The 27,466-nt window shown below is 36.7% G+C and overlaps 1 protein-coding gene across 5 annotated transcripts in view; it reads right to left on the bottom strand.

The window, feature by feature from the left end:
* TRPC4 (transient receptor potential cation channel subfamily C member 4) overlaps positions 1-27,466 on the bottom strand; it is a 252,306-nt gene that overhangs the window by 88,388 nt on the left and 136,452 nt on the right. For all 5 annotated transcript variants that reach the window (XM_014452969.2, XM_023751264.1, XM_023751266.1 and 2 more), the window contains one exon: positions 21,027-21,166. In XM_014452969.2, coding sequence (XP_014308455.1) covers positions 21,027-21,166 — 140 coding nt within the window. The remainder of the gene's footprint in view (positions 1-21,026; positions 21,167-27,466) is intronic.

Here is a 27,466-nt window from a genome sequence, read left to right as displayed (position 1 = left end):
CAGCATGCCACACCTTACATTTTGAGCTTTACAGAGGAAACAAAAGCAGAGGCCAAGCTCACGGGTGTGAATAGCACCAAAGAGTCTGAGCCACTGTGCCCTACAGGACACCTACTACACAAGGCCACTCTACCAACTTAAGGAGACATAGCAGCTCTACCCAATACATAGAAACAAACACGGGGAAGCAGTCAAAATGCAGAGACAAAGAAACATGTCACAAATGAAAGAAATGGAAAAAAGCAAACTACTGGATATAGAGTTCAAAACCACGGTTATAAGGTTACTCAAGAATATTCTAGAAACCTCCGAAAAATTGGGAAAAGACCAGTTGGAAATTAAGCATACACTCACTGAAATAAAGAATAATATACAGGGATTCAACAGTAGAGTAGAGGATTCTGAGAATCAAATCAATGATTTGAAATATAAGGAAGCAGAAAACACCCAACCAGAAGTGCACAAAGGAAAAAAGAATCCAAAAATATGAAGATAGTATAAGGAGACTCTGGGACAACTTTAAGCGTACCAACTTTCACATTATGGGGATGCCAGAAGAAGAGTGAGAGCAAGATATTGAAAACCTATTTGAAGAAATAATGACAGAAAACTTCCCCTACCTGGTGAAAGAAATAGACATACAAGTCTAGGAAGCACAGAGAGTCCAAAACAAGAGGAACCCAAAAAAGACCACACCGAGACACATCATAATTAAAATTCCAAGTGTTAAAGACAAAGAGAGAATCTTAAAAGAAAAGAAAAACAGTTAGTTACCTACAAGGGAATGCCCATATGACTGTCAGCTGATTTCACAACAGAAACTATGCAGGCCAGAAGGGACTGGAAAGAAATATTCAAAGTGATGAATAGCAAAGATATACAACCAAGATTCCTCTACCCAGCAAAGCTATCATTTAGAATTGAAGGTCAGATGAAGAGATTCACAGACAAGAAAAAGCTAAATGAGTTCATCACCACCAAACCAGTATTATATGAAATGTTGAAGGGAATTCTTTAAGAAGAGGAGGAAGAAGAAAAAGATAAAAAATATGAACAAAAATGACAGCAAATACATTTTCTAACAACAATTGAATCTAAAAATAAAAAATAAATGCATAAGAAATCTAATGATCAGAATAAACTGGTGAATAAAATAGAATCAGATGCATGGGAATGAAACAGACTGACAATTCTCAGAGGGAAAGGTGGTAGGGGTTGGGAAGAGATTAAACACAGACCTTATATGCATAAATGGCTTACTTATGGACACAGCCAATGTGGTGGTAGAAGCCTGGGGCAGGGTGGGAACCCGGGTGGAGGGGGGCAATGGAGGAAAAAAGAGGGACATCTGTAATAATCTCAACAATAAAGATTTTTAAAATTGCCAACATCATATTTCACAGATGTAGAGTAAATGTTCCAAAAATTTATATGAAACTAAAAGACTCAAAGTAGCCACAGCAATCTTGAGAAAGAACAGTAAAGTATAAGCTATCACAACACTGGATATCAAATTATACTACAAAGCCACTGTACTCAAAACAACCTGGTACTGGCACAAGAACAGGCACATACATCAATGGAAGAGAACAGAAAACCCAGAAATCAATCTAAATCATTATACTCAATTAATATTTGTCAAAGGCAAGAGCATACAATGGAGTAAAGACAGTCCCTTCATAAATGGTGTTTAGAAAATTGGACAGGTACATAAAAATGAAACTAGATCAATTTACACAGTACACAAGACTAAACTCAAGATGGATAAAAGACTTAAATGTAAGTCATGAAACCATAAAAATACTAAATAAACTAGAGGCAATAAAATCTCAGACATCTCTTATAGCAATACTAGAGGCCCGATGCACAAAATTCATGCAAGAGTAGGTCTTCCTTCCCCCAGCTGCCGGCACCGGCTTCACTCTGGCACCTGGGACCCAGGCTTCCCTGGCAGAGGGAGGCCCCGCCCACCCATGGCAGCCCATCAGTCTGTGGCCTGGGCCTCTTTCTGTGGGGCGATCATGGAGCAATGGCCAGGCCCCGAGCAATCACATTGCACCTGCCTTGGCTGGCCTGGCGCCAGTGGGTGTCATAGTGTGGACGTCTGGAAGGTCGTTTGATATAATTAGCATATTACACTTTTATTATTATAGACTAGAGGCCTGGTGCACAAAATTCATGCATGGGGGGGTCTCCTCAGCCCAGCCTGCACCCTCTCCGATCCAGGACCCCTCGGAGGATGTCTGACTGCCAGTCTAGGCCCCAGGATCAGGCCTAAACCCAGCAGTCAAACATCCCTCTCACAATCAGGGACTGCTGGCTCCTAACTGCTCACCTGCCTGCCTGCCTGGTTGCCCCTAACTCCCCCCGCCCTGGTGGCCTGGTCGCCTCCAACTGCCCCCCTCTGCCAGCCTGGTCACCCCTAACTGCCCCCCCACCAGCCTGGTTGCCCCTTACTGCCTCCCCTGCTGGCCTGGTCACCCCATGCAGCAGGCTGTTCAGTTCTTTGGTCATCCCTCACTAAGCCCTCTGCTGGCCTTGTCGCCCCAAGCAGCCTGCTGTTCAGTCATTTGGTTGTCCCTCACTAACCCCCTGCTGGCCTGGTCGCCCCACGCAGCCTGCTGGTCGTTACTGTTACTGTGATGGCATCCTGGAAAATTTGCATATTCCTCTATTATTAGTATAGATGTCTGCCAATACATCTCCTAGGGCAAGGAAACAAAGGAAAAAATAAACAAATGGAACTATATCAAAATAAAAAGCGTCTGTGCAGCAAAAGATACCATCAACAAATAAAAAGGGACCCTACTGTATGGGATAACATATTTAACAATGACACATCTGATAAGGGGTTAATTTCCAAAATATATAAAAAACTCATACAACTTATCAAAAGGAAGACAAACAATACAAGCAAAATGGGAAAAGGACCTAATAGACACTTCTCCAATTCAACATACAAATGGCCAAGTGACACATGAAAAAATGCTCAACGTCACTAATTATCAAAGTGATGCAAATTCAAGCTACAATGCAGTATCACCTCCCACCTGCCAGAATGGCTACCATCAGCAAACCAACAAACAAGTGCTGTAGAGGATGTAGAGAAAAAACCCCTAGTACCTGCTAGAGGGAATGCATACTAGTGCAGCCACTATGGGAAACAGTATGGAGTGTCCTCCAATACTTAAAAATTGAACTGCCATTTGACCCAGTGACCCCACTTCTAGAAATATATCCTAAAATTCCTGAAACACCAATCCAAAAGAATATATGTACCCCTATGTTCATAGCAGCACTATTGTCAATAGCTAAGATTCAGAAATAGCCCAAGTACGCATCAGTAGGTGAGTGGATAAAAAAGTTGTGATGCATTATTTGCAACAACATGGATGGACCTGCAGAGTATTATGCTTAGTGAAGTAAGCCAGTCAGAGAAAGAAAAGTATCATATGATCTCATTCATATGTGGAATCTAATGAAAAAATAAACTGATGAACAAGATAGATCCAGAGACATAGAAGCATGGAGCAGAGGAATTTCAGAGGGAAAGTGAGGATGGGGATAGGGATGGGAGAGAAGAGATTAACTAGGGAACTTATATGCATGGACATAGACAGTGCAATGAAGGCCTGTGGTGGGGGCAAGAGCAAAATAGAAAGGGTCAATGGGAAAAAAAACAAAACAAAAAGGACATCATAATACTTTCAAAATAAAGGTATATATTTTTAAAATTGTGGTACATTACACAATGTAATACTATGCAGCTATAAAAAGGAAAGATCTGCTACCATTTGAGACAGCATGAAGGGACTTGGAAAGTATTATGTTAACTGAAATAAGCCAATCAGAGAAAGATAAGTATCACATGATCTCACTATGTGGAATATAATGAACAAAATAAACTGACGAATAAAATATATCCAGAGACATGGAAGCATGGAACAGACTAATGAATCTCGGAGGGAAGGGTGGATGGGTGGGCAGGAAGAGATTAACAAAATAACTTATATGCATATATGCATATCCCATGGACACAGACAGTAGTGTGGTGAAAGCCTGTGATAGGGGCAAGAGCACAGTGGAGGGGGTCAATAGGGGAAAAAGGGGGGACATCTGTAATATTTTCAATAATAAAGATAAATTTAAGAAATAAAATACTGGAAAAAATGAACTAGAGGAATGTTATTTTCTATATTTAAATATTGTTAACTATTATTAAACATTCCCACATATAGTTTTAACATGAAAGAGCTAATGACTGAAGACAGAAAAAAATTAAAAATTTAAGATTTAAAAAATTTATTATAACAAGTATAGTAAGGGTTCACAGTATCAAAAATTACCAAATTATCTCCACTTGTTCCCCCACATATTATGTCTTTTTTCCCTTCAAAGCTAGGATCCAATTACCTCTTTTTCTCACTTTTCTTGAAAGACACACAGTTTAAGTAGAGAACTTCGTTCCCCTCTATTGATGCTAATTTTATATTTCTCTCTCTCTCTCTCTCTCTCTCTCTCTCTCTCTCTCTCTCTCTCTAATATGGCTTATGACTACATCTCAAAATGTACAAAACAAACAAACAAACAAACAATAAGCATTCTTAAGAATGTGATTGTTTTTTCAAATTTCTCACAACATTTAACACAATGTCCTGCATATAATAGCTGCTCAAGAAACATTTTGTCCCATCAAGTATTCATATACCAGTGAGGATGACAGGGACAACTAATTGTAATAAAAATGATCTAAGAAATTGACATAAAGTGTTTTTTGAAAACGGAGGAGAAATTGGTCATTCAACCTGGGGCTGAACAGAGATTATATGTTGTTTACAGTTTGAGGATCCTCCAATTATTAAGACCAGTAGATATGCTAGACCTTGTTCTAGGTTTTACAGCCAGTTAAAGGCAGTTCGATGTGATATCATCACCACATGGTGAGTGACTATCTCAACTTGTATCCAAAATTATACAAGGAAAGTTTTCCACTTTACAAATCATGAAATGCTAGATTCTGCCCCAGTATATTTACTTAAAGTCTGCTTCAAAGTCTAGGACTTCTGGTAATTGTTAGGAAACAATGCTACATAAATATGTTCACATTTATGTATGGTCAGGGCTACCTGTGCAAAACATTGCTGGCCTTAGAGTTAAAAAATGTTTTAGCCGTGACCGGTTTGGCTCAGTGGATAGAGCATCGAGCTGTGGACTGAAAGGTCTCAGATTCGATTCCAATTGAGGGCATGTACCTTGGTTGCAGGCTCAATCCCCAGTAGGGGGCATGCAGGGGGCAGCTGATCGATGTTTCTCTCTCATCAATGTTTCTAACACTCTATCCCTCTCACTTCCTCTCTGTAAAAAAATCAATAAAAATGTATTTTTTTAAAATAACATTTTAATGACAAACAAGCCTTGTAAATTAAAAATGGAGACCTCCTGAGAGATTTAGAAACCTTTCCCCTGGAACCATCTGCTTACATTCTAATGATAATAAACCTAGGAACCTTTGACACTCCAGAGAGAATATGTTTAGTTTTGAAGTTAAGGTGGGCAGCTGACACAGCTATAGTATGAGATTCATAATTTTCTAGTTCCTCTCCCATGTCTAACTTTTGTATGCAAAGGGTATATCGGCCCTTAGAGCAGCGGTTCTCAACCTGTGGGTCGCGACCCCTTTGAGGGTCGAACGACCCTTTCACAGGGGTCACCTAAGACCATCGGAAAACACATATATAATTACATATTGTTTTTGTGATTAATCACTATGCTTTAATTATGTTCAATTTGTAACAATGAAAATACATCCTGCATATCAGATATTTACATTATGATTCATAACAGTAGCAAAATTACAGTTATGAAGTGGCAACGAAAATAATTTTATGGTTGGGGGTTACCACAACATGACGAACTGTATTAAAGGGTCATGGCATTAGGAAGGTTGAGAACCACTGCCTTAGAGGGAATGAAGCATGGGGAATCAACACTAAGATTGTCATGTAAGTAAATATTTTTTTTGTTCCTTGATCCAAAAACCTTGTTTCCTGTCAGGAATATAGCACTTCCTCCTTATCCATCAGGGATATGTTTCAAGGTACCCAATAGATGCTAGAAATCACAGATAGTACCAAAACCTATATCTACTATATAATTTTTGGCTATACACATGTATATAACTATGATAAAGTTTAATTTATAAATTAGGCACAGTAAGAGATTAACAACAATTACAAATTAGAACCATTATAACAGTATACTATAATGAAAACTATATGAATGACTTTGGGGTCATTATTAAGTAAAATAAGGGTTACCTGAACACACAAGCACTGTGATACCATGAGAACAGATCTGATAACCAAAATTTTTACTAAGTGACTAATGGTTGGGAGCACATACAATGTGGAGACACTCCCTGGACAAAGGAGTAATTCACATCTGGGCAGGATGGAGCTGGACAGTGTGAGATTTTGTCATGCTACTCAGAACAGCACACAATTTATAACATAAACTGTTTATTTCTGGAATTATTCATTTAATATTTTCAGATTGTGGCTGAAAGTGGGTAACTAAAACCACAGAAAGCAAAACTGCAGATAAAGGGGACTATTATAAGTAGAGATATAAACATTTAGTAATTATCTCTTGATTTCCTCCTTTTAAATTTTGCTTTTTAATTTTTCTCCTGTTATTTATATATGCATTTAGCCTATATTTTAAAACATAGGCTTTGTTTTATAGAGCAATCTAAAACATTTTACAGGGTAACTGGCAAGACGGAGGGGAGGGAGAGGGTGTGAGTGAGTGAGGGGGTGAAAGGAGAGTGTGTGGATGTGTGTGGTGTGTTTGGGAGTGAGTGAGGGACAGTTAAATCCAGCAGGAGTATCAGAGGCTGGCAGACCAGGCTCTCCTGGGCAGAGAGCATCTACCACTACTGTGGGCAGTGAGTTGCAGGACTCGGGCACAAAGCCCTCGCCATTTTGAAGGAGAGAGCGGCCTCTTCTCGGAACTCATCAGCACCACCAGCCAGACTGGCCTTGGACACTGCCCATGAACCTGCAGCCACTCCAGCCAAAATCCTGCTGCCCTGCCCACAGAACTGCAGACCCTAGGACTTCCACCCCCAAGGGTGAATGGCTCCCGCAGCAGTAAGTGCGACTTTCCCTTCTCTGGCTGCTGACCTCCAGACACCACAGTCATGCCTTTCCAGAGCACAGGCCTCCTGATTCCACTGTCCCAAAGGTGGCTCTTGGATGCCACTGTAAGCCCCCGCTGGGCGCGCTCTTATCCAGAAAAGGGTGCACTGCCCCGGCAGTAAAAATTGGGACTACCCCCTTTCTTGGCTGTCTGCCCACAGACACCACAGGTCAGGCAGCTTCAGCGTGAGGGCCCCTCTGAGTGCTCTGCCCTGGCAAACAGTGAGCCGCCACTGGGCACACGCAAATCCTACCAAGGGTGCAAGGTCCCAACAGCAAAAACTGAGTCTTCCCAATCCACAGCTGCCAGTCACTAGGCACCACAGTTGCACCTTTCCAGTGTACAGGCTTCTTGAGCCCACCGCCCCAAAAGGCAGCACTGAGCACCAGTGACTTGACTCTCAGTGTACCCATGCCGGGACTCTGTTTCTCATGACATGTACACAGGATCCCTGATTCTCAGTGCACGCACAGAGTGCCAGTGACTCCAATTCTCGGTGCATGTGCACATAGGGACCCTGATTCTCAATGCTAGGCCGTACCAAGCGACAGAGACTCCGATATTCAATTCTTGGAGCATGCACACTGGGACTCTGACTCCTGGCATGTGTTAGGGGTCTCTGATTTTCAGCGCATGCCTGTGAAGACTTTTCCTCAGCATGGCACATGCAGGGTCCCTGATTCTAGTTGCATGCGTGAGCTGCACTGAGCGCTGGTGACTCTGATTCTCGGCACACATAGCACCCACCAACCAACGGCAGCCACATGTCTCCAGGTTGGAGCTGTTCAGTGACACTCGGGTGGTGAGACACTCCCACTGCACATGGCTCAGGCCCCCGCAACTCGACGTTTGGATCTTCTGGTGATAGTTAGCATAGGGGGACAACAAAACAATCCCCAGAGGAAAGAAAAAGAGAAATCACCAAGAAAGGAAATAAGTGAAATGGAGGCATGCAATATGACAGAAAAAGAATTCAGAGTAATGGTCACAGCTCATAAACCAGATGGACGAGAAAATCAACAACCTATGCAAAAATCAGGAAGAAATCAAAAGTGATATAGCTACAATCAAAAAAGCTATGGAAGGGTTCAACAGGAGACTAGAAGAAGTGGAGGACTGGATTAGTGAGTTAGAAGATAAAATAGAGAAACAAACCCAATCTGAACACCAACTGGAGAAAAAAATTAAAAAGCAGGAGGAGAGCCTAAGGGAGCTTTGGGACAATATGAAATGAAGTAACATACATATAATAGGGGTAACAGAAGGACAAGAAGAGCAGCAAGGATAAGAGAATCTATTTGAAGAAATAATGACAGAAAACTTTCTTGATGTGGGGAAGAAAAAAGTCACATAAGTACAGAGAGTCTCAAGCAAGATGAATCCCAAAAGACCCACACCAAGATACATCATAATTACAATGGCAAATGTTAATGACAAAGAGAGAATCTTAAAGGCTGCAAGAGAAAGTTACCAACAAAGGATCCCCCATCAGATTATCAAATGTTTCTCAATTAGAAACACATCAAGCTAGAAAGAAATGGAATGAAGTATACAAAGTGATGCAAAGCAAAGGACTGAATCCAAGAATACTCTATCCAGCAAGACTATCAATCAAAATTGAAGGGGAAATCAGGAGCTTCATAGACAGAAAAAAAATTGCTGAGGGAGTTTATCACTACCAAGCCAGCAATGCAAGAAATGCTAAAGGGAATGCTGTAAAAAGAAGAAAAAGGATGGGAGGAAGGAGCACAGGCATAAAGTACAGAAATGGCTACAAACAAGTACCTATGAATAATAGCATTAAACTTAAATGGATTAAATGCTCCAATCAAAAGACATTGAGTGACTGAATGGATAAGAAAACATGACTCTCTCTCTCTCTATATATATATGCTGTCTACAGGATACCCATCTCAGAACAAGGGATTCACACAGACTGAAAGTGAAGGGGTGGAAAAATATCTATCAGGCAAATGGAAATGAAAAAAAAAAGCTGGGGTAATAATACTTATATCTGACAAAATAAACCTCAAAGTGAAGACCATAACAAGACATAAGGAAGGCCACTTCATAATACTAAAAAATTGATACAACAAGAGGATATAGCCCTGATAAACATATAGGCACCCAATGCAGGAGCACCCAAATACATAAAAAAAACTCCTGGAAGATATCAAGGGAGAGATCGACAGCAATACAATCATAGTAGGGGACTTTAATACACCACTGACATCACTAGATAAATCCTCTAGACAAAACATCAGCAAAGAAACAGCAACCCTAAATGACTCACTAGATCAGATGGACTTAATTGACATCTTCAGAACATTTTACCCCAAAGCCACAGAATATATGTTCTTCTCAAGTGTACATGGGACATTTTCAAAAATAGACCACATATTGGGACACAAGCAAAGTCTCCCCAAATTCAATAAGATTGAAATCATATCAAGCATCTTCTCAGACCACAATGGCATAATATTAGAAATAAACTACAATAAAAACAATCCAAAAAATTTAAACACTTGGAAGCTGAATAGCATGCTATTAAACAATGATTTGGTTACCAAAGAGATCAAAGAAGAAATTAAAAACATCCTGGAAACTAATGACAATAAAAACACAACAATCCAAAATCTATGGGACACAATGAAAGCTGTCCTGAGAAAACTTTATATATAGCTTTACAGGCCTACGTCAAAAGACAAGGAAAAAATGGTAATAAATCATCTAACTCAACAACTCAAAGAATTAGAAAGAGAGCAACAAGAAAAGCCTTCAGTATCCAGAAGGAAGGAGATAATAAAGATCAGAGCAGAATTGAATGACATAGAGACCAAAAAAACAATGCAGAAGATCAATGAAACCAAGAGCTGGTTCTTTGAAAGGATAAACAAGATTGATGAACCTCTAGCCAGGCTCACCAAGAAGCAAAGAGAGAGGACCCAAATAAACAAAATCAGAAATGATAGAGGTAAAATACCAACAGACCCCACAGAAATACAAATGATTGTTAAAAAATACTATGGACAGCTCTACTTCAACAAACTAGACAACCTGGAAGAAATGGACATATTCCTAGAGAAAAACAACCTTCCAAAACTCAATCAGGAAGATTTTAAAAATCTCAATAGGCCGATAACTTTGGAAGAAGTTGAAGCAGTCATCAAAAAGCTTCCAGCAAACAAATGCCCGGGGCCAGATGGCTTCACAGGGGAGTTTTACCAAACATTCAAGTAAGAACTAAAACCTATCCACAGACTATTCCAAAAAATTCAAGAGGAAGGAATACTTCCAAGCTCATTCTATGAAGCCAGCATCACCCTATTACCAAAACCAGATAAAGACAACACAATGAAAGAGAATTATAGGCCAATATCCCTCATGAACATAGATGCCAAAATACTCAACAAAATTCTAGCAAATCAGATACAGCAGAACATCAGAAAGATCATACACCATGACCAAATAGGATTTATCCCGGGGATGCTAGGATGGTACAATATCCTCAAATCAGTAAATGTGATACATCACATAAACAAACTGATAGGTAAAAATCACAGAGTCATATCAATTGATGCAAAAAAAGCATTTGACAAAATCCAACACCCTTTCTTGATAAAAACTCTCAGCAAGATGGAATAGAAGGATCATATCTCAACATAATAAAAGCCATATATGACAAACCCATAGCCAACATCATACTCAATGGGCAAAAACTAAAACTATTTCCCCTAAGAACAGGAAAAGACAGGGATGCCCACTCTCATCACTCCTGTTTGACATAGTACTGGAAGTACTAGCCATTGCAATCAGACAAGAAGAAGAAATAAAAGGCATCCAAATTAAAAAAGAATAAGTAAAATTGTCCTTATTTGCAGATGACATGATACTATACACAGAAAACCCTAAAGGCTCCATCAAAAAATTATTAGACTTAATAAATGAATTCGGCAATGTAGCAGGATACAAAATTAACTCCAAGAAATATATAGCATTTCTATACACCAATAGTGAACTTACAGAAAGAGAGACTAAAAAAGCAATCCCATTTACCATTTCACCAAAAAAACTAAGATACCTAGGAATAAACTTAACTAAGGAGGTATGAGACCTATACATGGAAAACTACAGGACACTAAAAAAAGAGATAGAGGAAGACATAAATAGATGGAAGAAGATACCATGTTCATGGATTGGTAGAATCAACATCATCAAAATGTCCAAACTACCCAAAGCAATCTACAGATTCAATGCACTCCCCATTAAACTACCAATGGCATATTTCACAGACCTAGCACGAACTTTCCAAAAATTCATCTGGAATTTTAAAAAGACCCCGAATAGCTGAAGCAATCCTGAGAAAGAACAAAGTAGGTGGGATCTCACTACCAGATATCAAGCTGTATTACAAAGCCACTGTTCTCAAAACAGCCTGGTACTGGCACAAGGACAGAATAGAAAAGAATAGAATAGAATAAAATAGAATAGAATAGAATAGAATAGAATAGAATAGAATAGAATAGAATAGAGAATCCAGAAATGGACCCAAACCACTATGCTCAATTGATATTCAACAAAGGAGGCAAGATCATACAGTGGAGTCAAGACAGTTTCTTCAATAAATGGTGTTGGGAAAATTGGACAGATACATGCAAAAAAAAATGAAACTAGACGACCAAATTACACCATACACAAAAACAAACTAAAAATGAATGAAGGACTTAAAGATAAGACGGAAAACCATAAAAATACTAGAGAAATCCACAGGCAGCAAAATCTCAGACATATGCTGAAGCACTTTCTTCACTGATACTGCTCCTAGGGCAATGGAAACTGAAGAGAAAATAAACAAATGGGACTACATCAAAATAAAAAGCTTTTGCACAACAAAAGAAGCCATCAACAAAACAACAAGAAAGCCCACTGCATGGGAGAACATATTTGCCAATGTTATCACTGATAAGCGTTTAATCTCCAACATTTACAGGGCACTCATATAACTTAACAAAAGGAAGATAAACAGCCCAATCAAAAAATGGGCAATGGACCTAAATAGATACTTTTCAAAAGAAGACAGAAGGAAGGCCAAGAGACATATGAAAGTATGCTCAAAGTTACTAATCATCTGAGAGATGCAAATCAAAACAACAATGCTGTACCGTCTCACACATGTCAGAATGGCTATCATAAACAAGTCAACAAACGACAAGTGCTGGCGAGGATGCAGAGAAAAAGGAACCCTCATTCACCGCTGGTGGGTATACAGACTGGTGCAGCCATTGTGGAGAACAGTATGGAGTTTCCTCAAAAAAACTAAAAATGGAACTCCCGTTTGACCCAGTGATCCCATTTCTAGGAATGTATCCCAAGAAACTAGAAACACCAATCAAAAGAGATATATGCACCCCTTCATTCATAGCAGCACAATTTACCATAGCTAAGATTTGGAGGCAGCCTAAGTGTCCATCAGCAGATGAGTGGATTAAAAATCTGTGGTACATGTACACAATTGAATACTAAGCTGCGGTAAAAAAGAAGGAATTCGTACCATTTGCAACAGCATGGATGGAATTGGAGAGCATTATGCTAAGTGAAATAAGTTAGTCAGCAAAAGATAAATACCACATGATCTCACTCATTTGTGTAATATATTGAACAACATAATCTGATGAACAAAAACAGATCCAGAGACAGAGAAGCATCGATTAGACTGTCAAACCTCAGAGGGAAAGTAGGGGAGGGTGGAGGTAAGGGGGGAGATCAACCAAAGGACTTGTATGCATGCCTATAAGCCTAACTAATGGGTACAGACACTAGGGGGGTGAGAGCATGAGTTGGGGGGTGAGGGGGGTAATGAGGGGATAAGGACACATATGTAATACCTTAACCAATAAAGAAATTTAAAAAATATTCACAAAATCTATATTCTTTTTTTGTTTAACTTTGTGTTTGCATTCATTCATTTGTGGTACTTCGTCTCAGTATGCTTTGCATGTTTCTCTTTTTCACTTGCCCCTTAAGTGTTGAGTTCACTTTGCAAGCTTCTTCTCTCCTAATTCATTCAACATGAATTATGTTTCCTATAATTTCGACTGTCAGTTATGTACTGATGACTCTCAGTTTCACATCTCTAGCCCATTCTCCTTACCTTACATTCATATTTTATATTCTAATGTCTTGTTGACCTTTCCATTTGGACATCTCACAGGCATTTCAAGCTCAGAGACCAATATTGGAACTCATAATCTTTTCATCCTCAAACTCTTTCTCCATTTTTGCTTTCTGATCTTAGTGAATGGCAGTAAACTGCCCAAGGCAGAATTTGAGTTTTATCCTTGAGTCTTACTTTCCAAATTCCCAGCCTGTGAACCTAGATCTTGTATATGTTGCTTACTCCTTCTCATTAGTATACTCACTGTCTTAAAACATTTTTCTATTTCCCACAGAAATTATTATAATAGCATCTTAACTGCTTACCCTGACTTGAACGTTATCTCTACAACCATCTATTTCCTCTAAAATCATCTGTTTAAAGGGCCAGTGAGACCATCTCACATATTGCTTAGTTCTTCAAAGACTCTACATTATACTTGAAATGAAATTGCCAATTTATGTTGTCAATTGCCCAACATGGCACATAAAGACTGTGGGATATGGGTCCTGACTTCATCTTAAGATTGACCTGCCACTTGTCTCTAATTAGATACCTAATGCTGTTACTCAACATTTAGTACTGGTAATTCCCCAAATTACCCTCAAATTCTCACCAAAATGCTTTTTATGAATATGAGGCCTTTTGCCTTGATTGGATTTAAATTCTAATTATTTTTTATTTTTCAACCGTTATTCATTATCAAATATATGTTAAGTGCCTACTCTGTATCAGGCACTATTTTCAGGGTTCATCACCTTGATCAGACAATATATAGTTTATGTCATATAGGCTTACCATATATTGAAGAAGATAGACATTAGGTAAACAATTCTAATTTTTCCTTTGATAAGTACTCTTTGACTGCAGATGACTCAACACTAGCATTCTGCTGACCAGAGTGGTCACTCTATATTGTAAAATAATCCTTTACAGAACAAAATCAAGAGCTACCCTGAACACCCATATCCTATCCAGGACCATCAATTCCTGCTTTCTTCTTTCTCTGAAGTATTTGTTTTCTAGTTTAATCCTGCCATAGTTTTGTTTTTCCTTAAGCATTTATTTCTATTCAGATTCAGATTCTTTTAAAGATAATTTCCCTTTTGCATACTTATATAATAGATTATTATAGGTTATTCACCCTTAGATTACTTGACAGTTTTCCATGCAGGGAGCTTTGTCTAATAATTTCATGTGCTGGGCTCATATAGTATGAGTTTAAAAACATTTGAGGGAGAAAATCATAAGACATATTCAAAAGCAAGGTTTGTAAAAATGTGAGAATCTTAATATAATGGGAAAATATAATCTGAGAGGAAGTTGGAGCCAGGTCTGAGAGGAAGTTGGAGCCAGCAGAAGTGTTAAGAGAGGAAGATATATTGAATCATAACATTGGGTCATAAATTCCTTAAATACAGGAAAATATATGTTAGATTATCTTTATATCCTCTACAGACACTGATGTATATTTATAAAAGCCAAGTAATCAAAATGAGTAAACATTAAATTGATATAAAATGAAAATCTTTGTCATATGAGATTAAATAGAAAATTATACTGGTTTTCATATCTGATTTGCAAGGTGATAATCTTTTCCTTTCTACAAATTGGTTAGATCAGTGGTTGGCAAACTGCGGCTCACGAGCCACATGCGACTCTTTGGCCCCTTGAGTGTGGCTCTTCCACAAAATACTGACTTCTGCGCATGGGCCACAAAGTTTCAATCGCACTGTACATGCGCGCCCGCACGTGGAATTTTGTGGAAGAGCCACACTTAAGGGGCCAAAGAGCCGCATGTGGCTTGCGAGCTGCAGTTTGCTGACCACTGGGTTAGATAATTAAGTAGTGAAAGAGTAGGAAGGCATATTTTTTTTCATGTGGTGGATAATACTAGATTAAGCAATTTGGATTCAAATTACTATAGCTCTCTATAATAAAACTAAAGAATATTTAGAAAACCCTATAACTTGGAGAGTACAATACAGTTACAGCAGTTGCAAAATGTAAAAAACAATATTGACTTGTTATTAGCTGGTAAAAATAGGAGGGATCAATGAGATGTATATTCACAACTATTTAGAATACTGCTATGAAAAAAATCTATCATGATTGTTTAAATAAATGTTCCTATTTATAATATTTTTATTTTTTATACTATTACTTAGATTACACAGTGGAAATAGTGTAGAAATTTAATCATTTTTGCCAAATGACTGAAGATAAATATGAGATAAGTTGTACATATGGCAAGGAAGAAAACCAGACCTAATGAAGCTAAAATAATATAATTGTACCCAGGCATAAATAAGCTCTGGATTAAATGATATTTCATACACATCAAGAAGAGGATATGATTAACAAACCTTCTCCTTTAATAATTAGGAGCATTTTTTTAAAGCCACATCCACAAGTAATGAAAATGAATCAAGGTTTTTAAGGAAGCACCATGAAGCCTTGCATGTTAGCAAAAGAATACTGAAGTCACATATACTTCTGTGCTCTGTCTTTGTCTGTAAAATATAATGCCATTACATTGTACATCATATTATACATAAAACTTAAAAAAGAACTAGCGAGTGTTTATATTAAGCTTTATTCATAGACAATAAATGTGTTTATTAATGTAATCTTCACATTCTATGGGATTTAATTATTAGTGTCATTTTACAGATAAAATAAAATTGAGGCATAGATTAAATAACTTGCCCCAAATCACACAAATAGGAAGTGATATAGGCAATACTCATATCAAGTGTGGACTAGAGCCCAGACATGGCCTTGGTTAGGACAACACTTTTGTGTTTAAAAAGCAAAACAAAACAAAACAAAACCCTCCAAACAGATGAATTGAAAAAGGATGAAGCAATTAAGCAAGTGTGGCTCTTCTGCCAGGCCTATTATAAAAGGTTCTCCTCTTGAACAGGCAATCACAGAAAGGTTTCCCTTATTGTTGGCTATTAATGTTTTTGTCTGTATCCACAGCTTGGTCAAAAAGTTCTAGGGCTGGATTTTCTCTACGATTTAAGTATCATTAGACAGGAGGTAAAACCAGTACTATCCCAGCAAAGAACCCAGTTCTAACTCTGTGGTAATTTTGCTTGCCCCATAATAGGTAAACTGTTTTTACTAGGGTGCAGCATCAGAATGATTTCATATACTTCATAGCTAATGTCTCTTATATTGTGCATCTTACCTTCTTTTCTTTTTCTTTTTTTTTTCAAATCCAACCTTCTATTAGCATCCCCCACGTCTATTGCTCTACTTCAGGGTTCATCACCACTTGACTTACTTTCTGTTTAATTCTCATTCTCTTGAATGGCTTCTTTTTATTTATAGGAAAGAATCCACATTCTATAACAGGATGTGGAAAGTCCTTTCCATTCTTTTCTTGCTTCCATTTCCTGGATCATCTCTCATTGATATTGACCTCCCTTATACACATAGACTTTTGCATATTGTGTGTTTTCTCTCTGGAATGTTCATGCATCTTCATGAACATGGTAGTTGCCCACTCACTCTGTCCTCTGTATAATTCCAGAACAATGCCAGTAAAGTTTGGTTCCTTCCTTGATGCTATCATAGCCTTTGGTGTAGATCTTATCACATGTAAGATACTTATCTCTCTTTCCTACATCTGGATGTGAACTACTTGAAAGCATAGACTATATCTCTGGCATCTTTGCATTTTTAGCAACCAGATCAACAGCTGGTTTCCAAGTGTGCCCTACAAATTCTTATTGATTGTTTCATATAAAAACTGTTTCTCTTACTATTAGCAGAATCTATTTTTGTACATAAAGAAGGCACTTTTCCTGAAATAAGTTATAAGTTATTAAAAATTTGCACGACAAATTGAATGATAGAACAAAAGAAGGCAAGAACAGGTGAGTCCAGGCCCTGGGTGGGTAGTTCAGTTGGTTAGGGAATCATCTCCATATGCCAAGGTTGCGGGTTCAATCTCTGGTTAGGGCACATACAAGAAGTAACCAATGAATGCATAAACAAGTGGAACAACAAAAATCTCTCTCTCTCTCTCTCTCTCTCTCTCTCTCTCCCTCCCTCCCTCAAATCAATAAAATAAAAAAGGGTGAGTCAACAAGTAAGTATGACATCACAGACTCCCAAATAGGTGTTCTTTTAATTATTATTACCATTTCACACATAATAAAATTGAGACTTACATTAAATAGCTTGTCCCAAATCACACAGATTGCATATGGTAAAGGTAAGTGTGAATCCAGAGTTCAAACCACTTTTTAACCAAAATAAAACAAATGAGGATGTGTAATTAAGACTACAAAAGGCAAGTTTAGTGAGCTCACTATACGAAGAAGGAGGAGGAGATAGGAGTAAAAAAAAGAAAGAAAGACGAAAAGCTAATAATGAGCATTTACTCTTTAACAGGAGTGTTAAATATATCAACTCAGTTACCTCTCATACCAACAGCGTAAGGTAGACATTGTTATTCTTACTATTTAATAGATGAGTCAGAAGAAAGTGAAAAAAACAGATTCAAGTTCAAATAACTAGTAATTAATGGAGGAAAGAACTGATCCCAGGAGACTTGATGGTAAATTGTATGCCATTAACTGCTACCAATGCAACTCAAGTCACAGTCACACAAACTAACCATTAAGAAAGAACAATTCATAATTTATATTTAAAATCATAGCTGAACTCTTATGACCAAAGCAATAAACTACACATTTCTGAAGATTCCATGTTATTTGTATCATCATCATCTGAGGTAATTTCTGTGTATTTTTCCATCTCCCCTTTTCCCACCTCTTCCCCTTCTTCATCAGTTGGGGTAGTTGAGTTAAATTTTAAACATAAATTTTCCCTTGGTGTAGCATTAAAAACAATATTTATATTTTAATTTTGAAATAGATGTTGCACATGAAGAATTTAAAATAAAATTAAAATCCCATATCTAAAAGCATTGAGGCAAAAAATTCACAAGTATCCATTAATTTATGGATTTGTAGTATACAGAATTCTTACATGTGAAAATATATGCACTATTGTAATATATAAAATATATTAATATATTTGTAAAAATGTTATATTAATAAATACTGGCATATGAGAGAGATCCATTTTGAAATCAATACTTTTATGAGCTGTTGAGTAGACTTATACAACCCAGTACTATTCAAAGTGTCTCCCTTATACCAGCTGTATCAGCATCACCTGGTGAGTTTGCTAGAAATTAAAATTTAGGCTCCTCCTTAATACTCCTACGTAGAAGTTCTGGGGATGAAGAAAAGGAATCTGTGTTTTTGAAAGTTCTCCAAGTTATCCTTATGTACCTGAAAGTTTTAGAAAAACTGCTATAGTCATATAATACCAGAATTTTATAACTGCATGGGGCCACATGAAGCGGATATGTTACATTTTAGTGGCAATGTCACAAACAATTTTATAGATATACTTAGTTAAGGTTCATTACAGAGAAAAGAGGGGTTGGACAGATATGCACTTAAAAACAGACTGGCCATTTCCTAGATGAATTCATAACCTCCTTGGTTCAGACACCACCTTCTCCTCTCTTAAAGTTTTCAAGGGCATTAACCTCAATACTAATAGAAAAGTTACCATATTATGTCTCCATTCTTAAAATATAGATTGCTTTAATTTGCATCTCTCTGATGATTAGTAGTGTTGATCATTTAGTACACCAATGGTGGGAATACAGACTGATGCAGCCACTGTGGATAACAGTATGGAGTTTCTTCAAAAAACTAAAAATGGGCCTTGCCAGTGTGGCTCAGTGGTTGAGCATTCACCTATGAACCAGGAAGTCAGGGTTCGATTCCCGGCAAGGGCACATGCCTAGGGTGTGGGCTCGATCCCTGGTAGGGGACGTTCAGGAGATAGTGATCAATGATTCTCTCTCATCATTGATGTTTTTATCTCTCCCTCTCTTTTCCTCTCTGAAATCAATAAAAAATATATTTTAAATAAAAAAAATTAAAAATAGAACTGCCATTTGACTCAGTGATCCCACTTCTTGGAATATATCTTAAGAATCCTGAAACACCAATCAGAAAAAAAAATATATGCACCCCTATGTTCATAACAGCATTATTTACAATAGCTAAGATCTGGAAACAGCCCAAGTGCCCATCAATATATGAGTGGATATAAAAGCAGTGGTACATTTACACTATGGAATACTATGCAGCTGTAAAATAAAATAATTTTTTTTAAATTTTTATTTTTTGCTAAAAGTATTACAAAGGGTATTACATATGTGTCTCCCCCCCCCCCCGAATAAAATAATTTTTTTACCTTTTGTGTCAGTTTGGATGAACCTGGAGAGTATTATGCTGAGTATAATAAGCCAGTCAGAGAAAGACAAATATCACATGATCTCACTTATAAGTGGAGTCTAATCCTATATAATAAAAGCCCAGTGACCAAAACAGTGGAATGACCAGAATGACCAGAGACCAGAGCACCTTGGGGCCTCACCCCAGCTGGTCCAGCCCCTGAGGGAGCGGTTAGGGGCAATCAGGCAGGCAGTCTAGCAGTTAGGAGCCAGCAGTCCCAGATTGTGAGAGGGATGTCTGACTGCCGGTTTAGCCCCATCCTGATCCCTGTGGATCGGGCCTAAACTAGCAGTCAGACATCCCCCGAAAGGTCCTGGATTGCGAGAGGGTGCAGGCCGGGCTGAGGAAGCCCCTCCCACCCCTGTGCACAAATATTGTGCACTGGGCCTCTAATGAACATAATAAACTGACAAAGTAAGTTTAGAGACATGAAGGCATGGAAAAACTGACAAATCTCAGAGTAGAGTGGGAGAGACAAATACTATATACATATATATACATAACCAATGGACACACACAATAGTGTGATGAAGGCCTGGGGTGGAGCAGAGGCTGGGAGAAGAGGGTAAGAGTGGGAGGTTGGGGGATATCTGTAATACTGTCAACAATAAAATAAAATAAAATTTCAAAAACAGAGAGAGAAAAGAGGAAAAAAGAAAGGCCGGAAGGAGGAGATGACAATACTTTGGTTTGAAAAACATCCCTCAAATACAAAATAATCCCAATTGTCACTGCAGAACAAAATTTGTTTTACATAAATTATGTAATTTGGGATAATATTGATGTTGTATAGATTCTTGGGTAATGAGTGTGTGAGATTTCAAGAACTGTCATGTTGAATGGCATGAGGAGAAAAATATATACATTCTGCTCTAATAATATAAAACTATGTTAGTTTAAAGTGAAATAATAACTTCATTGGTTTGAAAGAGTAATATTTTGATTTGTCTATGTAATTTTATCAGTTAGTTATAACTGATAAAAATAGATATTTTTTGCCAAAATTTAAAGTGCTTGAGGTAGAATTTCATTAGAAATTGATAGGATTAGAAACAGGAGAAATTACTGTGAATAATTTTGAGGCATCATTCAATTTAGATACAAGAAAATTGGGTGACAACTTCTAATTGTTCTTTAAATTTTTTCTATGATTATAAATTATGCATTATCTATGTAGTTTATACCTATCTATCATTAAGGTCATATGCTGATGAATATCACATACAGATAAATGATACTCTAAGTAACAATATTAATAAAATTTATAGCAATTGAAGGTATAAATTCAATATTTATCAGAATTTATGCATTACAACAACATAAACAATATTTACCTTTACAAATGCAACAATTTTCAAGGAGATTGTTGCTAAATATAAGGAGTTCATCACAAAATCCATTAGATTCCACCAATCATGGATATAATCTTGAAGTCCGCCATCCCACATTTGTTTTATTTCTCCCCATATGAAACCTGCAATTATAAAGAGGTTTATTGTCAGTGTAATTTTCAATCAAATTACTAAAAACAGATTTCCAATTTAAGAAGTATAAAATCTTGGAGCTATAAGAGACCATGTAGTTATATACTAGATACAGCATCCATTACTAGAGGTAATAATATTGAGTCCCAGACAGATTTCAGGACTCTCAGCTAATTGTAGAGAATGCTGTTAGGGCAGCTTCACTTTCTTTTACATAGTATTTGAAAAATTCATAAGAATGTGAAATTTTTAATCAAACTGTAATTTCTCTTTAATTATATATTTTTATGGAAAATATAACATTTATTTGTAAACAAATATTTTAAGACATTCTTCATCCCAAGTAAAAAACAGTATATCTACTAAACATATCCGGCTTAATACCATTAAACAGGGTACTTTGTTGTGCTTTTGTAAGCAATTAGCACCTTGAAGATCTGATTTCAGGTGTAGACAAAAGGCAACTATAACATTCCTGGTACTTCATTTAAATGTGCGATAGCTTTAAAGCTACAACCAGAAAAAATAAAAATCCCTTTTCTTTATTATGGTCATATTTTTTATAGGAAATGTGTTTTGTCTATTTCAATCTAAGAAGTAATTGTAAAATATCACTATATGTCATTACTCTATTTTCATAATCTTAATAAAGTTTTGTAAGTCTGTTTTTATAGCCTTTTGAGGAGAAGGATATATCAAAGTATCTATAATCAGAAAATATTAAAAGAATAAATATAATTTCATAAGTACATTAATACAAGCAAACAATGACATTCCTTTAAGAAAATGATAGCCTGGAAAGTCAAATGTGTAGCACAGAGCTTCACATCTGTTTGACACTAAAAGCAAGAAAAGTCACATTAACTATAAAACATAACTTTTCATGAACCCATTAAAGAGATAAGACACCAAGGAGTCTATACTTGAAGGAAAAGCAGGTTCTTCCAAAGAGAGTCACAATGTGAGTATTAGGTTACCTGTGGCAGAGTGGAATGGTAAGAGACACTGGCATTATACAAAGGAGTAAGAAAATTTCAGAAAGATGTTTTAAACAAACTAAAGGCTGCATGTGAGCTAGCATAATAGGATAGAACTCTTGGGACACAGACACAAGAGAATTTACACCCATGTGCGTACTCTTTTCCATAGATCCCATTCACTGATCAAGAGGCTGATTCTAGGGGAAGGGCATGCTCCTGTCCCCTAAGGAACAAAACACATTAGCCCTATTGGAAAAGTAGGAAACAGCCTTGAGCCTAGGGTTTGCACCAATATCATTAAAGATTTTCTACCAAAGTGGGAAGGTCAAGAAACCCACTTCTGCACATGACCTGCAAAGATTTACTGCCATGAGAAGAAAGGTGTGGATCATTGAGAAACTCCATCCCCAATGCCCAGGTATAGGCCTACCTAAGTCTCCCTTGACTGGGACAACAGAAAACCTTTCTGTCCCCCTCCCCCATCACCAGGTCAACAGACACCAAGTATTTTTCAATTAAAAAACACACCTTTAATAACTCTTGGTCAAAGAGAAATTGGTGGAGGTGGGGAAGGGCATAGCATGGATAAATGGTAATGAAAAAACAAAACAAAATAAAATAGAAAAAATTTTGAATTGATTGCAAATAAAAGTACAACCAAATAAATCTATGATGTAGCTATTGTTGTACTTAGAATGAAATTTATAAGTCTAAATGCTTTACTAGAAAACAATAAGTGTCTCAAATAGTGATCGCAGTTTTAACTATGATGCTGTGAAAAAAAGAAGCAATTAAGCCCAAAACATTCAGAAGAAAGAAAATAAAAAAAGATAACAGCAGTAATCACTGATTTTTAAAATGTAGAACTTGAGAAAACAAACAATAAAAACTGAATCTAGATAGTTGAAATAGTCAAAATTCTTAACATTCTAGCTAGAATTATGGTCAAGAAATAAATAGAGAAATATACATGATCAATTTTGGAAATGAAAAAAGTGCCATCAATAAAGATTATATAGATTTTATAAAGATAATAAAATAAACAGGTTGGTACTCATAAATTTTTCAATTTAAAATGAATTGGACATTTTTCCTGAAAGACACAAACTTCTAAAGTGATTCAAGACAATATAGAATTGTCCTATAGTTATTTAGGAATGTGAATTTATAGTTAAAAGTCTTCTGACAAAGTTTTAGGTACAGTTGCTTGGCGGTGAATTCTACCATATGTTTAAGGAAGAAATACCAGTGTGAATCAAACACAAAAATACAAGGGGAATAAACACTTAAGAGGCAAGTATTATTCTGATAAAATTGAGACAAAAATAACACAAGGAAAACTGAACTACAAACTCATAAACCTTATGAATATGGACAAAAATCCTCAACAAACAGTACATTAAATACTGTAATATATACATTGATAAAAAATCATGACCAAGTGCTGGTTTCCCTAGGAATAAAAGGTTGTTTCAACATTTAAGAATCAATCAATATATCAGCAGATTATTGAAAAATGAAAATATCTTCACATTAGATGCAGAAAATGCATTTGACAAAATTTAACATGTAAAATATGATGCATGTACTGGATTTTATAGCTTGTGGGAAATTTAGAATTTATCATGATAAAAATGTTCAGCAAAGCATAAGCAGAAGGGAAATTTCTTGATTTGATAAAGAACATCTATTAAAATCTACAACTACCATCATACGTATTCTGTAAAGTGTCAGAGAATAAATAATTTAGGGTTTTCAATTGATGATTGGGTAACACTGTGTTGCATTGAAACTAGAAAAGCTGTCAATTGGCCAGATTTGGCCTCTAGGCCACAGTTTGCCAACTTCTGTCCTATATCTTGATTTTGGTGATACTTTCATAAATAAATACCTTTTGTGAGCTTATATAAGATTGGGAAGCTGATAATGTCCACCACCTCCATTTTGAAGAAAGGAATATATCAGAACTGAATAAAATATGATTCATGCACTGGATTTTAGAGCTTGTGGGAAATTTTGAACTTATTTATCAATGAGAAAAAATTGTTCAGTACTTCTGTGGTATGTTTTGCTACTGGGCTTCTGTACAGTCTCAGAATCCAGCACACAAGCACAACATAGAAAAGAAAACTAAGGCCCAAAGTGGCAGTGTGACTATATTATGCTACTAGTTAGTGGAGAAACCAGGACTGGAGCTCCATCTCCTTAATGCAGTGCTCTTATACAAGATTTTCTTTTACTTGAGATTTCACAATGTAGTTTGTTTTGTTTTGCTTGAATCTTTGCTAGTTCCCAGAGATTAGATGTGTGCATGCAATTATTGATTGAACAAATGCATTTCAAACTAACTTTCCTCCAAAGACACAATAATAAGAATTTGACTGTCTGGTGAGTGAGGTGTCAGGTTCATTTCAGCCAGCAATCAGCTTTGTATTCTTTTTACTATATGTTTTTCTAGCTTTCCCATCTCTCTAGGTTTCAGTTATTTCATTTCAAAGAAAAAGAGGTTTGGACTATATATACACACAATTCTATATATAAAGTCATACAAGAACTATCATTCTACCCCAGTAATATAAATAGCCATATATTAATTCTTCCTGTTTATCAAAATTTTACTAAAAGCAGCCATTGTAATAGCTGCCATGAAAGATTAAAAATGATCCTGTTGAGGACACAGACTTGCTTTGGTCTGTCTCAGAAAGCAGCAGTTGTATTTTTTATATAAAAATCACAGAAAGGAAGCTTCTTCCCCAACCCAAGTCGGAAGGTAATCCAAGTTGTTCTCACTGGAATGTATCACTCTGTGGAGTCAGGATGCCAATCCAGAGCCGGAATATCTTCCATCAGTCATACTCCAGAGAGATTCTAGGAATAAGTGGAAACCTGGCCTGTCTGATCTCTAAAGTTCATTCCAACTATGAATCTGTGATTCTGTTGTTTTGAAATTTGCGTGTATCATAAAATGAAATATATTTTCAATACCTGCTAACAAGCCAAAGTGGTTATATTTTATTTCCCTGTACAGATAAATTGTGTCTCTCTTTCTGCTCCCATCAAACTTGTAAGCCAAATATGATTATTAACAGTCACCAAAATAGATAACTTCAAATATTTTGTAGGTGATTATGTAGAGGAATAAAACATTAAGGCTAATTGCTTTAGAGGGCAAAATGAGGACTATTGGGAAGGAGTTAGAGAGAAGTACTTATGAAGCTTATTATGATAAGGCAACATTTTAACCTATGGCTCCTTAATATCCAAATAGACTCTGTTCTTATTAGATGGGTTCACGAAGATGACATTTCTGTTGGAAGTCTGGACTAGAAGACCCATGAGGTTTCCTAAGGAGGGTAACAAAAACTTAAAATTTGGATATATTATACTGTCTTTGGAGTTGAGAGAGGAGACTTTAAAACTGACTTCCTGGCAGCATAAACATAAATTTACTTCTGATCTTTGTAAGGCACAATTCTGTGGGAAAAACTGAGATCTTGATCAAACTGAAGACTCACATCATCATTTTTTAAAAATTTGAGTTGTATATAATACTGTAGATCAGTGATAACCAGCTAATATAATTTGGAATCTTCTATTTTTAAAGTACCAGATTAAACACTTCTTGTAGCTTTAGTCACCACATATCTGTTTGAGTCACCACAATGGGAACTCTGCAAAATTGCTCTCTGCTGTTTACAAAAGTATGATATGATTTCTCAGAATCATCTATATACAAGCATTGATGTCAACTGTGGGGACCAACAAAGAAAAGTCAGTGCAAATGAGTAAAAGAACTTCTTTTAAAAAATATATGTGGATGCCTGGAAGTTTTTACTATGTGTTTTTCTAGCTTTCCCATCAGAGTTTTAATCAGGGCTGTTTGAGTATTCTGTTATCATACAGAAGCTGGCTGTGAGGATGAGATGAAGTAAGCAGATCTGAGATGTCACATTTAACATCTCCAATTTAACATAAGAAATATGTACCAGTAATACTGCAAAAAGATCTCTTGTCTTGTCCTTTTTTGCTATCAATACTTACACAAAGAGTAAATAATCCCAAACAAAGGGCAAGCCACCTTTTCACCTATGGCAACCTCCAAGGGCCTGTCATGGCAACCCAAAAGCTATCTGAGGGATCTAAACCTGGGAATTTTTTAATAGAACACTGAGTTCCATGCTGTGGTACCAAATCAGTGAAGATAAAAACAACAGAAATAATTCCTCTTTGCTGAAGTGTTTGTTTATTTATTTGTTTGTTTGTTTTCAAATCAGGGGACATAAAAGTAGTCTGTAGTCAAATTTCTACTTCTGGTCAAAGAGAAATCTAAATAGTTACTTTACTCAATAAAGACATTATGCTGGACCATAAGAGGCATTAGGTTAAGGGGTAACTCCTATTGTCTCAATGTTAGACTTAAAACTCAAATGAAGATAAAGACAAGAGCTCCCAAGTATCCATTTTTTGAAGAGAGTGCACAGAAAATGTTGGCCACATCTTTCTTCTAGGGCTTACTAAGAGGTCTGAGGACCATATCTGTTACCAATCACCTGCCATCCTAACCCTACGGTTTATACAGAAAGAAGACTGGGTATAGGTGACAACATTCTTGAGCTAAAAGGAAATAGATTGCTTGGAATAGATTGCTTCTTTCAGTATTAGGGAGCCACATATAATGCATGTGTTTTAGATTGGAGACAAGGGTAATGGTGGAGATGGTGATGGAGTTAGTGTGATGTAATGGTGATGATAGTGATAAATTTGGTATATTAACAAACATGATATGCAATAGCAAATTATATCAAGTGTGCATCTTAAGTCTGTTACATCCTTAATGAATTGTAAACATGGCCCAGTCACATTTGACCTCAGTAAAGATCAAAATTGGCAAAGAAGATGAGAAAACAGGAAATACATTTTTGTTTGGAGACTTGGGTTCCTGGGATGTTTGTGCCTTTTTGAATTTTACTTCTCACATTTCTGGGGAAGTATTTATAGAGGATGAAGGCTCTACCTCTGCAGTTGCACTTACTGGAGTTTGAATTTAATAACTACCATTTGTTCATTGATTCTGGGCAAGTGATCTCACTTGTCTAAGTTCATTCTCTGTAAAATGAGATACTAGTATCATTTATTATGATTAAATTAAATGAAATTATTATAAAGTTCCAATGAAACCATACATTTCAATCACTTAGCACAGTGCCTAACTTCTTAGTTTCTACTACTATTACCTCTATCACTACAACAACAACAACTACTACTATCGCTATTCTTAACTAATGAAACCCATTTCAAATATCCCTCCAG

This window comes from Myotis lucifugus, unplaced genomic scaffold (genome assembly GCF_000147115.1).
Source record: "Myotis lucifugus unplaced genomic scaffold, Myoluc2.0 scaffold_19, whole genome shotgun sequence".
NCBI lineage: Eukaryota > Metazoa > Chordata > Mammalia > Chiroptera > Vespertilionidae > Myotis > Myotis lucifugus.
Note: the sequence above shows the minus strand (reverse complement) of the source record. Positions and strands in the feature narration are given on the sequence as shown.